General features: G+C 36.7%; 1 protein-coding gene across 2 annotated transcripts in view; it reads left to right on the top strand.

The window, feature by feature from the left end:
* LOC129280697 (regulator of G-protein signaling 22-like) overlaps positions 1 to 14,240 on the top strand; it is a 35,858-nt gene that overhangs the window by 16,918 nt on the left and 4,700 nt on the right. For both annotated transcript variants that reach the window (XM_064111979.1, XM_064111980.1), the window contains exons 10-23: positions 107 to 293; positions 732 to 1,231; positions 2,251 to 2,419; positions 3,123 to 3,224; positions 4,160 to 4,354; positions 6,769 to 6,852; positions 7,570 to 7,735; positions 8,627 to 8,805; positions 9,403 to 9,630; positions 10,014 to 10,175; positions 11,319 to 11,501; positions 12,000 to 12,152; positions 12,699 to 12,933; positions 13,681 to 13,764. In XM_064111979.1, coding sequence (XP_063968049.1) covers positions 107 to 293; positions 732 to 1,231; positions 2,251 to 2,419; positions 3,123 to 3,224; positions 4,160 to 4,354; positions 6,769 to 6,852; positions 7,570 to 7,735; positions 8,627 to 8,805; positions 9,403 to 9,630; positions 10,014 to 10,175; positions 11,319 to 11,501; positions 12,000 to 12,152; positions 12,699 to 12,933; positions 13,681 to 13,764 — 2,627 coding nt within the window. The remainder of the gene's footprint in view (positions 1 to 106; positions 294 to 731; positions 1,232 to 2,250; positions 2,420 to 3,122; positions 3,225 to 4,159; positions 4,355 to 6,768; positions 6,853 to 7,569; positions 7,736 to 8,626; positions 8,806 to 9,402; positions 9,631 to 10,013; positions 10,176 to 11,318; positions 11,502 to 11,999; positions 12,153 to 12,698; positions 12,934 to 13,680; positions 13,765 to 14,240) is intronic.

Genomic DNA, 14,240 nt, shown 5'->3' with positions numbered 1-14,240 from the left:
TATTACTGATTGGGGAGTGCAGGTGGACCACTAAACTGGAATCCCCCCCCCCCTCTTGTACGAATACTCCTGTTGGTTCTTAACGTGCGAACTTGTTTCCTTTCAGGGCTCCTCGTTTCTTGATGAGAGAGACCTACCAGCAGAATCAATCAAGTAACTACCTTTACATCCGACAGCAGCTCCTTACCAAGCCTGGTCCAGCCCCGTATCCTGACCCCCCAACGGTCACCTTACTCCCTCTTCGTCCAAAGTCATGCTGTCCGAGACTTCGCTCGTTTTCACTTGATTCTGAGGTAGGTCTGAATAAATCTGATGATAATATGATGGTGATAATAATGATAATAATAATGATAGTGATGATGATGATGATAATATTGATAATAGTAACAACAACAACAACAATGATAATGATAATAACATTGATAATAACAGCAACAACAATAACATAAATTGATCATTCTGAGTTGTGCAATTATTTTTTAGTGGCCCAAATAAAACATGGAGTAATAATAAAAATAATAATAATGAAAGATTTTTCTTTAGCGCAAAATACATAGGCAAAATTGCATGTGTCTAAGTGCTTAATCAAATGAGTCGTGGGTGTGCATTGCTTTGTATTAGAAAGGAAAAAGCGCTATATCAAATGACTATTGGATTGGATAATAATACAGCGTTTTAAGAAAAATGTATATTATATATATGTTGTATATTATTTGTTTACCCTATTACAGCCAATGGAAGTTCATGTGAATCAGCACATGAAGGATCCAGCAGCGTCTCGTCCAGAGAGTAGACCCGCATCATCAAGAAGCCATCGGGAATCGGTCAAGAAGCTAGAGCGCAGACACGAGAGGAGTAAAACCCTCCCCATCATACCACTCACGAGCGCATTGACGACTATAACTCCCAAACCAGCAGTCCCACATAGTAAGGCATCCGTTAGTAGTATCCCCACCAAGAACAAAATTGAGTCGGTGAACTATGGGTCATCGGCTGGGCCCTGTATCATCAGTAGGGTGAAACCTGTCCCTCCCAAGTCGGCTCCTCCGTCCACCATCATCGCGAGAAGGATACGACTCGAGGTGGAACAAAACGTCAGAGACGAAAAGAAGGAGGTAGCTGCTAAAGAAGAGACAGATGAAGAAGAGGAGGATGAAGTAGATGATGATAAGAGTGATGCATCCAAACTTGAAGGAGATGCTGTTTCACAAAGCAGTGACAATTCACGACAGTAAGATTTCTTCATTCATCATTCATTCATTCATTAATTCATTCATTAATTCATTCATTCATTCATACATTCATTCATTCATTTATTCGTTTAAAACAGGGGGGGGTGGGATGTTTTACAAAGATTTAGGTCTGACTAAATGTTGCACTTAAATTCCCAGTTGCGCGTGGTTTATAAAACATCCCCACATTGGTCAAATTACGATCATGGACCAAGCTCTACCACACACTTCATCAGTTACACTACACGTTAGGCAACTTGTCTAAATTCTGAGATGCATCTATTGGCAGGAATCCCGCAATAAAGGTTCTATGTGTCTTTTCATAGCAACTTTCCTGCATCCCCTATTGTTTTGACCATGATGCCATTTGGAGATTGATTATGGAAAGCTGCTTGCGAGATTCCTGCGGGAAAGACATGGCTCTGACTTTTGACAAGTTGCCATGGATATCATGTGCACATTGACACTGAAGTATGACTTTTTGTCAGAATAGGAAATTTGTGAACACGCCCCCTTCTTAAAGTAAATTTTAAAAATCTAAATTCAACTTGGTATCATATAAGTATTTGTGAGGACTATTCAAGAATCAGACCTACAAAATATTAAAATAAAATAAATTGATGCAAGATACCACATGTACGATATCAAGCTAATTTCTTTGCATTGCTACATTTTTTTCACAAAGGGTCTGATTTTATTGAATTTTATGTACTTTTGTAATTTACTTAGACCTCAAATATATTACTACAATACATAATGCAACAAATGGGATATCTGGGTAGCATTTCACAAATATCTTGTCAGTGATTTTCACTGACTAATTTGTTCTGAGCCAGTCAGAGGCAAAGATATCAGGAGCTTCAGGGGAAATATTAACTTTTTGTTTAATGAAAGGCTCCCCTGAAATAACCCTCAATCAAGTCCTTTCACTACCAGTACATGTGTCATTTACTTTTCCCATTGACAATCAAGATGAGATGACCGACAAAGTATTTATACTATTTTGTAACATTCTTAGTGTGTCGCCCGGTCAGTCAGAGAAAGGATCACGTCCAGGCTCTTCTACGAGCACCGTGGTAACGGATGAAACCGACTTTCTTCAGATGGATGGCTTACTCAACGATCTCTATCAGGAGAAACAAACGGGAGGATTTCTGATGAAGTTTCTAGAGAAAAGGGAAGACAAGGTAGGATGGATCGCTTTCGTAGCAATTTATATCACCGGGCACCCAATCACAATAAAATCCTGTTTATTGAATAAAACACATTACTTTGCATCCTCCACATAACTATTTTTAGGGCACACACATTTGGTGACATGCCCTTTTGGGAGATTTACCAGTGCTTGAAATGCCATGTTGCAAATATTTTGTATTTTGGTAGGACTTTAAATGAAGGCAAAGAGAGGGAGGTGTGAGGTTCAAATCCGACCAAAGCATTCACATCCTTTCACAAGGCATTTGTCTACATTTGCCACTCTCCATCCAGGTGTAGTAAATGGGTACCCGGTAGGAAATTCCTTGATTACCGGTACTTGAGGCAACTGATCAAGGTAGCTATGCTTAAGTCATGGTGGTAATATGCAGTGCTAACATTTTATTATTAAAGCGCTATGTGAATGACCGGACTTTGAAACAGAGGGTCGTGGGTTCGAATCTCAGCCACGGCGTAATTTCCTTCAGCAAGAAATTGATCTACATTGTGCTGCACTCGACCCAGGTGAGGTAAATGGTACCCGGTAGGATCAATTCCTTTAATGCACTGAGTGCCATTGATACAGTGGTAGTTCAAGCTAAAGCCAAGGTAATAATGCTTCCGTTTTGTATCTGGCAAAAAGCATGATAAAATCCAGCTATTATTATTATTGACCATATTTTGTTGTTTCCATAGATTGCTGTCAACTGTCTTGCTTGTTGGCATGAGCTTCAGGAATACCATGCTCTTTTCTACATGGATGTATTCAAGCCTTACAACCTCATCAGGAAAGCTAAGGTTAGTCAAACAATCACTGTGTCTTAGATCCCCGTAACGAGTTGAAAGACAAAAAAACGTGCAATGTGTAGATGTTTAAAGGTTTGCATGGTGGTAAGAATAGTCGCGGGAGTGGTTTACGGTACACCGTGCGTAAAGTCCTGGAAGGACTGACTGAAAGTGGATAGAGCTAGAAGTGAAATGGAAATGGCGAAAAAGTGGAGGTTGGGAAGTAGAGTGAACGAGTGTAGTCCACTGCCCAAGACGTAGAGTCTTCTCTCCTGCTCCTGTTCTACAGCTCCATTCGCTGATTCAAGCCAGCTTTCTCTCATCTACTCAAGCCTCTCTCACCTCTCCTACCCAAACAGCCTTCTACTGAAGCCTTCTACTCAATCCTCTCACCCTGCCTACCACTCAACTTTCCATCCCTCCTGGTTTACAGTCCTTTTAAGGACAAATGGGGTGTTGCAAGAAACTTGCCATCAATTGCAAGAAACTTGCCATCAATTGCAAGAAACTTGTGGTCAATTGCAAGTCTATTTTGGTTTCTTAAACAATCATATGTCTTGTAGTTAATTGCATATTAGTGATTGATTGCTCATCTGCTCCTTGAAACAAGAAGTTTAATCTGATTTACTACAGCTAACATTGATCTATCAGTTGTAAAATTGCAACAGAATATTTTCCATTGATCGCAAATATATTCTTGCAACACCCCCTAACACTCATTCAGGAAAGAATATTCTACTTCTCAACCTCCACTTTCTCACCTTTCCATTTCACTTCTACCTCTATCCACTTTCCTTTCAGTCCTTCTAGGACTTTACACACAGTGTACCGTAAACCACTTCCGCGAATGATGCAATGTGTTTCAACGTTAAAGCTCAGCTTTCGTTTGAAATTTTCATGTATATTGCTCAAACCCTGGTCTATTATTTATTTTCTCGATGATAAAGGAGATCCAGTCTAAGTATGTGGTGGAGCAATGCTTCTTCGAGGTGAACTGCCCGGCAATGATCAGGTATCAAGTATTCCGTCAGATCAACCCTCCGTACGAAGAACTCTTTGATGGACTGGAAGAACATCTCTTATCAATGCTTCTCGTCCCTTGGCTTGCTATGAAAGATAAAGACAGATCACTTTCAAATAAGGTCAGTAAAATGAAAGGATGGGTATAAAAGATAATGGCCTAACTGGCCCGTATTTTGAACTCTGGGTGGTGTTTCATAAAGCTGTTCGTAAAGTTACGCACAACTTTACGCACGACTGGAACCTGTTCTTAGGCACTAAATCAGTTACATAGGGATATCATCTAGCACAAGAAATGGTCACCAGTCATGCGTTAAGTCATTCGTAACTTACGAACGGCTTTATGAAATGGGCCCCAGGGGTTTGATTCAAATTCTGGTTTAAAGTTGTGGTTTAACTATGGAAAGCCAATTGTGACACAAATCTCGAACAACACAGGTGGCCATTTCATAAAGCTGATCTTGAGTTAAGAGTGACTTTAAGAACAACTGGTGATCCTTTCTTGTGGTAAATGATATTCACCATTAAATGTTCATTGGTGATTATTTAGCCTGTAAGAAAGGATCACCAGTCGTTCTTAAAGTCGCTCTTAAACTCTACTTACGAACAGCTTTATGAAACACGCACCTGGTTTGATATAGCAGCGCATGCATTACGCAGATCATTCACAACTGTCTGGGAATAATATTAATAACCGAATTAGTTTTCTTTGCCATTATAGCATGAAGAAAGAGCACATTGAACATAAGAAACATACAGCATGAAAAGAAAATTTGACACCCTTTCCATATTTTTCACCATAGTTATGGATGATTTGAGTGTCAAGTGAGCTGACAAATTGAGCTTGTCCTATTGGAAATACCTGTCACAATTGGCTATCCATAGTTAAACCACAATTTTAGACCAGTCTAAGTTAACATGAGTTCAGAAATTGGGCATATTTGATTAAATGAATTTGTTTTTTCAATCAAATTTTCTATTGTCAAAGTGTGAATAAGACCATCTGGGCATTAAACTAAATGGCCTTTCCACTAATTAGGTATAAGACCAATTTTAATTTTGACCAGATGCAAATTAGACCAAATTGGAAGTAGACCAAATGGGTTTAGCCCGTGTGGTACCAGGGGTGGTATTCTGAGATCCATTTTATCTCAGATAAAATAAAATATTTTATCTCCGTTAAAATCAGGGAGATAAAATACCCTTAAAATCTCTCCGAATTGGTATTCTGAGAACAATTTTATCTTCATTTTATCTCTGTAAGACACACCTACTTTTTAATCAATATCCAATTACAAACGAGCTTTTATAGCTCTCTCGTGTCACTCAACCAATTGAAATCCATTTCGCCAGGAGGTGTGGCAAAGGGATAAGATTGCGTCAATTTATTGACTTCAAATACGCTTGCACTATACGCTTGCGCGTCTTTACAGAGATTTCTTTTTAACAAAAAGGACAATCTCTTTTTTCGAAGTCTATATCGCATCTTTTCAAGCATCATTTCAAAGACAATATTAGTCAAGACAAGTCTTATGAAATACTTTCTGATTGTACAGGAATAACGTTAAGAGGTTATTCTCAATAAATATATAATTTTTCTTCATTTTCATGTCAACATTTGGGGCTAATTCACCTAGAAATATTGGTGAAATCACCTCGTGGAGATAAAATAGCCCCTTCCCTCTTTTAAGTTTATTTCATTTTTTTCTTCAAAGTAACTTGGGCGCAAGCACATCATCCGCGTTGCAATACCCAGATACGCGATGGGTATGTCTACGCAGGCACTGTTCTGTTGCGTATCATCTATAGTTACGCAAGATAAAATTTATACGCAAGATAAAATTGTAAATTTTATCTGAGAGATAAAATGTTATCTCAGAATACCAATTTCATTTTAAGAGATAAAATAAAATATTTTAAAGATAAAATGACCTCAGAATACCGCCCCAGACCATTTGAAAAGTAGACCAACTGCGTGTAGACCAAGTGAAAATAATAACAATAATAATAATAATGGAATTTCAAAGGCTTGCTGGGAAAGTTTCATTATAGTGAAAGCCATAAATTGTATTTACAAAATAATAATAATAGGTGGACTTTATATAGGGATTTTTAACTAGACAATACAAAGCACAACTATTATTACCCCGGATTTATAGGGTACAAGACTATACAAGACGTAGACTGACTGTTTGTTGACCAAATGGAAATAATAACGATAATAATAATAGAACGTTAAAGGCTTGCTGGGGAACTTTCATTATATTGTAAATACAATTTATGGCTTTTTCAATCCAGTAAACACGATCTTATTTACTGGGTTGAAAGCCATGAATTGTATTTACAAAATAATAATGATAATAGGTGGACTTCATATAGCGCTGTTTACCAGATGATATATAGCTCAACTATTACTACTCAGGCTTTCGCTTGAGTTACCACTTTATCAGCAATGCTCAGTGCATTCGAGGCATTAAAGCAACAATCTGATGAAGCATTGAGTTACCTCTTTTTGTCTGTTTTCTGTATGTTATAGATTGAGGTTCTTGAAGAAGAAAGGCAGTTGGACAACATAAAATCCAGACATCTACAGAAATTACAGAGAAGACTCATGCGAGAGGTGAGCACACATACTTTCTAATAATCATCATTTACTTGAATTAAGTGGCTTATCTTTTATTTTTCTATTTTTGCTGTCATTTCTATTTTAGAATGGTGCAGGATATACTGTGCATCCCCCCCAAAAAAAGAATTATCAATGATTTATCATAACTTTCTCACAAAAACAATAGGGAAATTCCCTATCTTTGTAAAGCTTAGAATTTCCTCTTTCATTTGATATAACTCGAACCAATCCCTATTCATGCATGAGTGAGAAAAAAACTATTTCAAGAAAGAATGCTAAAATGTCCTTTGTTGAGGGGAGGGGATGTTTGAATTTCAAAAAGAAAATCACATGTTCAATAAAAAGTTCAATATTTGATCTTTAATTTGATACCTCAATTCCAGAAAATGGACAAGAATTAATAAAGAACTCTTTATTTAAACTAATGCTTGAAATTCGAAAGACATTTTTTTCAGGCTAGCTGTCAGACTTACTCAACACTCCATTTTGTTGACAATCAGCCACGCACAAAGTCTTGTGTTACCTGTGTAATAGCTATGGTAGGGAATCTGTTAAAACACATTTGTTTTAGTAATGAGATAGAAAGCCTTTAAAATAAAAGAAATATTCTCTAAAACAAAGCAAATGTCCAAAGATGAAGAAAAAAATAGCCACTAATCAAACTTTCCTACCCTATCTTTTCCTCCACTTATGTTTATCTTCAAATGACAGCGCATCGCAACGCCAGACTTTACGATGGAAGGTGAAGATGAGGAAACAAAGAGAGAGGTCTACTATGAAAACCTTGCAGAGAAAGTTCCTGTGGAATTCAGAGATTACGACTTTGATAAACTCATCAGGAATCGCATGGAAGTTGAGCACTTCAGAAAATTCCTTGGTAAGTGATAGAGGGTGGGGTGGTAGTTTACATGGAAAATTGTTAATGGTTGTGCTTCTCATTATTTTAACGATCTTATCTCAGAATATGTACCCTCTAGAAATTTAAGATCTTCAGGGACTGGGTTGTTGACAACTCATAGAATCAAATGCTCATTTGGTGAAAAAGCTTTTGCTCATAGTGCCCCAACTTTGTGGAATGCACTCTCATCAACAATACGCAATGCCAAGTCTATAGAGTCATTTAAAGCCAACCTTAAGACATATCTATTCTCATCATATTTCAAATAACACCCCCCTTCTGTGTAATAATTCCCTCTGCGCCTCTGAATAGGAAACTAGATAGAAGGCGCACTCTCAATGCCAAATATTAGTATTATTAGTTTGCAAACACAGTTCTCATTCAAATGATTTGTTATCTGATAATAAAGGGCAAGTAAAAAGAATATTGGAAATTTGTGCAAAGTAGTTACTGGTATTAAAGAAAAAAAAAATGATTTAAACGATATCAATAACGTATGGATTAAATGCAATATGGTATAAATCAAGGAATATGTGTTATTTCATTGTTTCAGCATTGTTTAAAGACCCCTAATATATGAGTAGCTTATGATGAACAGGCTTTCTCTGCCATAGCACCTTCTCTTTGGAATAATTTGCCATTAATTCTAAGAAATAAAACATCGTTAGAGACTTTCAAATCTAACTGAAATTCACAAATCTTATTAGTTCTTGGCTCTATGACACTCATCCTAACTCTCTTACTCTTTATATTTTTCTTTTGCGACTCAGAATAGAGTATTTCTATATAGATGTTGCTATTTAAATGCCTAAAATTATTTTTAATTATTTTTATTTTCTTAACTTGATTTACTTTTACTTTCTTATTCAGAGGATAATTATGCATTAATGGATCTGATGTGTTGGCTGGATATTGAATCATTCCGTCGTACTCCCCACCTTGACACTAAGAAACGAGATGCAAAGGCGATCGATATCAAGACCAAGTACCTCAACAAGAAATATTTCTTTGGTCCAAACAGCCCAGCAACAAGGATGCAGCAGCATCAGGTATGTAATACTCCCCAGGGAGCGGACAAAGTGCATGCATTGAGTGCTGACAAACTAAAATCAAGTAATACCTTTACAAGAAATATTATATTTGGTCTAAACAGTCCTGAACATGGATGCAGCAGCATCAGGTATGTAATGCTCCCCAGGGAGTAGAGAAAGTACATGCATTGAGTGTTGTCAAACTAGAATCAAATAATACCTTTACAAGAAATATTATCTTTGGTCTAAACAGTCCTGAACAAAGACGTAGCAGTATCAGGTATGTAATGCTCCACAGGGAACGGAGAAAGTGCATGCATTGAGTGCTGACAAACTAGAATCAAATAATACCTTTACACGAAATATTTATATTTGGTCTAAACAGTCCTGAACAAAGATGTAGCAGTATCAGGTATGTAATATTCCCCTGGGGGTGGATGGGGATTCTTGAATTTAACTATTATCTCAACAAGAAATATTTCTTTAGTTCAAACATTCATGTAACAAGAATGCGGCATTATCATGTTGAATCTTATTGCAATAGTATGATATCTAATTTACATTACTATTATATTTAATTGAATTACTATGATATTTTTCTTTTGTTCTTTTTAGACCATGATGGCTGGTGGAGGATGGGGCAAGCTCCTTCAAGACAGACCTCCCAATCAAATCATGCTGGAGGCACAGAAGTACGTCAGAGAACGTCTAGCTCGTAAATGGCTCCCTCTCTTTATAATGACCGACACGTTCCAAGAGAGACAGCGCCCTCACATTAGAATGGAAGACGTAGTCGATGACGTCATGGCTAATAAACGCAAGAGATACATGGCTATCTACAAGGTAAATTTTTAACAGTAATGCAATATGTTTGCTCCTGTGCCAGTAACTCTTATTTCTCTGAAGTCTAGTTTAACTTTATAAACCATGTTCTAACTCTGCTAAAATTTTGAGAAGCTGAAGAACTGTATTTACATTTTGTCTTACCTCAACCCCTATGTCATTCTTCATGATAACGATGAGGCAAACTATTTTAGTTATTATAAACAGAAAATTACGAATGATGTGAATGTTAAATGAGCTTATAAGTTTAGGCTGCAACGTTCAAGATTTGTGTAACATCTGGCTTTTGAAAGCTAAACTACAACTAGACAAGAGTTTGAATTAAAACTGATATCAGAATACAGGCCCTTGAGTATACATGTAGTTTTATTTATTTTCTTCAGCTTCTTGAGAGTCGCTTTGTGTCGTCATCCCACGAGATCATTGCGTTGCGTCAAGCCTTGATCAACCCGATCACATGTCAGCAATTCAGGAAGTATGTCAGTCTCAAAGGAGAGCACCTTGAAAATGATGTTCTGTTCTGGTTAGAAGTGCAGAAATTCAAGGTCAGTATATTTCAGTTCTAATCAGGAGTGTGGTGGTCCAGTTTTTTTTCAGCTGATTTCAATTATTTTTTTCAGTTTTTTTTTCCAGCTTTTTGTGAACGTCTGTACAAAGTATATAGGTGACCTACCACCCCAAAACCACCAATAAGTTGCCAGGTAAGGTTCTCTGTCAATAGCCAAAATACCCTATTAGGAGCTTTTGCAATTTCAGCTGTTTTCATTTGTGATCATTCACACATCCCTTGTTTAAGGAAAGTGCTTCATGATACAAATATTCAGTGATTTCTCACTGACATATTTGCTCTCTTTTTATTAAGATTAATAATGAAGACAATTTCAATCTTACTAAATTTTATGTAAAAACTATAATGTAATTGTTAACTGATATGAAAGCTTACAATGCATTTAATGTAATTTTCATCTATCAAGACTTGAGAGAAACTATATAAAATCTTGTTGATCTTCAATGTTTACAGTGCGTCCCACAAAAAAGGATACCCGTTTTCAGAGCTACATTTGACAATTATTACACATTTCTTTTTACTATGACTGTGATATTTATGGTATTAGTGGAATCTCATCTTTAATTTGAGACCCAACAGCTTAGCAAATCATGAAAACATGGCAGATTGCAAACAATAAATATCGAGGCCTATCAGAAACAATTTTTGCGGAGAATCACATGTTAATCTGAATCCACTCTCATTTCATGGATCAGTGAGAGAAACTTAACAAAGAATAGAAAAGAAACGCTAATGAGCCTGTCGTTGAATAAGCACGGTTGTCGTATCACGAACCAATCTCGTTCAATTTTTCTGTGCAACCTGATTTAACATTAAAATTTCAAACTCGTCTAGCTCATTAATGCGTGAAGTTTTCATCACATATTAGGTATCAAAATGTAAGAGAAATAATTGCATCGTATAATGATATAAGCGAAATATCATAATTAATTCGCCTTTGAAGTAAAGGGATGTGGGAATCCCGGTTTCCTTTTTTCTGGGACGCACTGTATAATAAACATATTAATTTGTCTAATTATGAAGCAAATATGAACATATTTTATATATTTTTTACTGGTGAAGACTTGGAGTAACTATGGTATCTGAAAGCTTGACAGTCTTCCATGTTTATTATGAACAGGAAATGTACCACGTGCATAGTGAGGAGTCACTGATACACCAGAAGATTCAAGCCATCTTACGATGTTTCATCAACTCGGAGATGGGATCGAATCTACAGATTGACATCACTCCCGAGCAGGCCGAGAAGATTTTGGATAAACGCATGAGGGAGATGGGACCTTACGTCTTCAGAGATGCACAGGTATTGGTCTAAGCACCTTGAAGATTTTTACATATGATTTGTTATTATCATCATATATACAAGATGATTTTTTATATTTGCAAAAAAAAACTAGTTTTTTCTCACTTATCTGACCAATCCTAGTAAAACCTGCTCACTTTTATCCCCATAGTTTGAAGAAAAAGCGCTGGGCAGACCGACCGTCATATACGTGATTATATAATAGTGACTGGCTTTGAGGAGATAGCATATATATGTCCCAAAGTAGTCGCAGATTGCCTTGAGTCTTGACAAGGGTGATATGGGACTACTAAGGGAAATATGTGCGTTAGCTTCCCAAAAATTAAAGTCAATCATTATTATTGTTACCTATAGCTATAAGTGGTTATAGACTAATCAGCAATTTACCCTCTGGTATATTCCCTTAACTGACTCATGCATTCCACATTGCTTTACTTTTATTTTTCCAATTTACAGTAAAATTTTCGCCACTTTCTGTTTTTTTATGCTTTCTTGTAGTTGACGGTATTTAGGGTACTGTCCAGTCATTGGAAGGATTTTCAGAAGTACAGAACGAGCCTTTCTGAAGAGAAGATGCTTGAAGAGCTCGATAGAAAGAGAAGCAAACAGAGGAAGAAAGAGATGGAGAGAGCCCGCATTGAAGATGAAAGAGTGAGTTACGGGATATTACAATTTTCTGTGATAGATGAAGGGGATGATGATAGTGAAGATGATTATGGTGATGAAAATGATGATAAGGGTGATGATGGAGATGATGATGGTGGTGATGAAGATGCTTGAAGAGCTTGATTGAAAGGGAAGCAAGCAGAAGAAGAAAGAGATGGAGAGAGCCGGTATTGAAGACGAAAGAGTGAGTTACAGGGATTGTACAGTTTTTTGTGATAGATGATGATTATGATTATGATGATGATGATGATGAAGGTGTTGATGGTGGTGGTGGTGGTGATGGTGGTCGTAATGATGATGATGATGAAGATGAAGATGATGATGGTGGTTGTAATGATGATGATGAAGATGAAGATGATGATGGGGATGATTACGATGATTATGATGATTACGATGATGATGGTGATGTTGGGGATGATTACGATGATTATGATGATGGTGATGTTGATGGTGATTCTGACGCTGATGATGATGATGTTAATGAGTAAATAATAATGACTGCAACACTCCTGACCTCCTCATCCCCTTTAGGAATTTGCCAAACAGAATGCCCCTAAGGAAGACGACCACAGCTCCGGTATGGGTAGTAGTCTTAGTATGAGACGTATGTCAACCCGTCTATCTAGCATCATTCCTGGTTTCCTAGAAGATGAAGAAGAGGAAGAAGAAGAGAAAGTACAATGGAAATACTCTGATTATGTTGAAGGTTTGGAGAGAGAGAAACAGCTTCTCAATGGTGATGATAGAGCTTCTAGTCTTATGTCAAGTATGTTTTTTTCAATTGAGTGCAATTTGAATTCTTAACCTTAAAAAAAAACCAATCCGATAACATATAATGTCAGTGAACAGTTCTCTTATAACGCATTAATCACATTATGATATAACCTATGACTTTATTCTTTTCCAAAGGACTTTGAAATTACATTCTGAAAGATAAATGAAAGTAGTTGCAGTAAACACTGATTTCATAAGAAAGTCTGTAAAACCAAGACTAATTGACAGTATTTTTATCATGGATCTTGATCCATTACAGTTATATGTACATATGCTGAACTTTGTGAAATCCTGAAATCTAAGCTGAAAAATGATCACACGGTAGATTGTCAACACAGATAAGCATGCGTGGGACAGTGTATTATTATTGCTTAGAAAAATACACCGACATTTGGCTCGAATCCCATGCTTTCGCTAATTTCTCAGCATTATTCAATTTCTTCTAGAATCCTTTAGCAAATGTAAACAGACACTTTTTGGTCATTTTATTGTATTCTTTTTTTAAATCATTAGAAAATATAATGGTCTGATAGTACATTGTGACTGGATCCTTTAAGTGTGACTTCAGTCAAGCTTGATAAGCAAGGCCTCAAATTATACCTTTGTCATTAATGCTATAGTGTGTTTCATGGCATTATTGTAAATACCTCGAGTGCAAAGTATCACCCTTAACACCCTCACACCTGTGCATTATATGTTTTATCAAAATGAAATGAGATGATATCGTTTTGTATTGCAGCCATCGAAAGCCTTGCAGAGGACCCGAATTCAGCTCGCTGGGAGAAAGCTGCTAAGAATTCACAGAATGAATCAGAGAAATACAGTAAGATATTTTAAAGATTCTTCTTAATCTGCCACTCTTGCCAATTCATGCATTTCATAATTTCAATGTATTCAACCATAAGAAATACAATGAAATATAAGATAATACTTGTATAATATGTCAATTATCAAAACTAAATGGGTGTGCTACCCTATAAAGCCATAGGTTGTGACAGGGGCCAAAAACATATAAAATTAAACATACAAATAACCGGTTACAATAATCATGGACCTATGAAAAGATGGACGATTAACGCGAGCATTTCTTTGATCCAATGATAGTCACCGTCACCTGGTTATGCGCATCTTAATGAGAACATACAGGTGTTGTAACAGTAGCAATTACCATGACTACCAAGGGTATCTGATCACTCAAAGATGGAACAGTTTCCTGGTCTTGATTTTTTATTGGCTGATACCCTGTTTCAGCATCTGCCTTTCAGTCAACATGCTTCATACATGGAGCAGGAAATTTGA

Source organism: Lytechinus pictus, chromosome 17 (genome assembly GCF_037042905.1).
Source record: "Lytechinus pictus isolate F3 Inbred chromosome 17, Lp3.0, whole genome shotgun sequence".
NCBI classification, from domain to species: Eukaryota; Metazoa; Echinodermata; class Echinoidea; order Temnopleuroida; family Toxopneustidae; genus Lytechinus; species Lytechinus pictus.
Note: the sequence above shows the minus strand (reverse complement) of the source record. Positions and strands in the feature narration are given on the sequence as shown.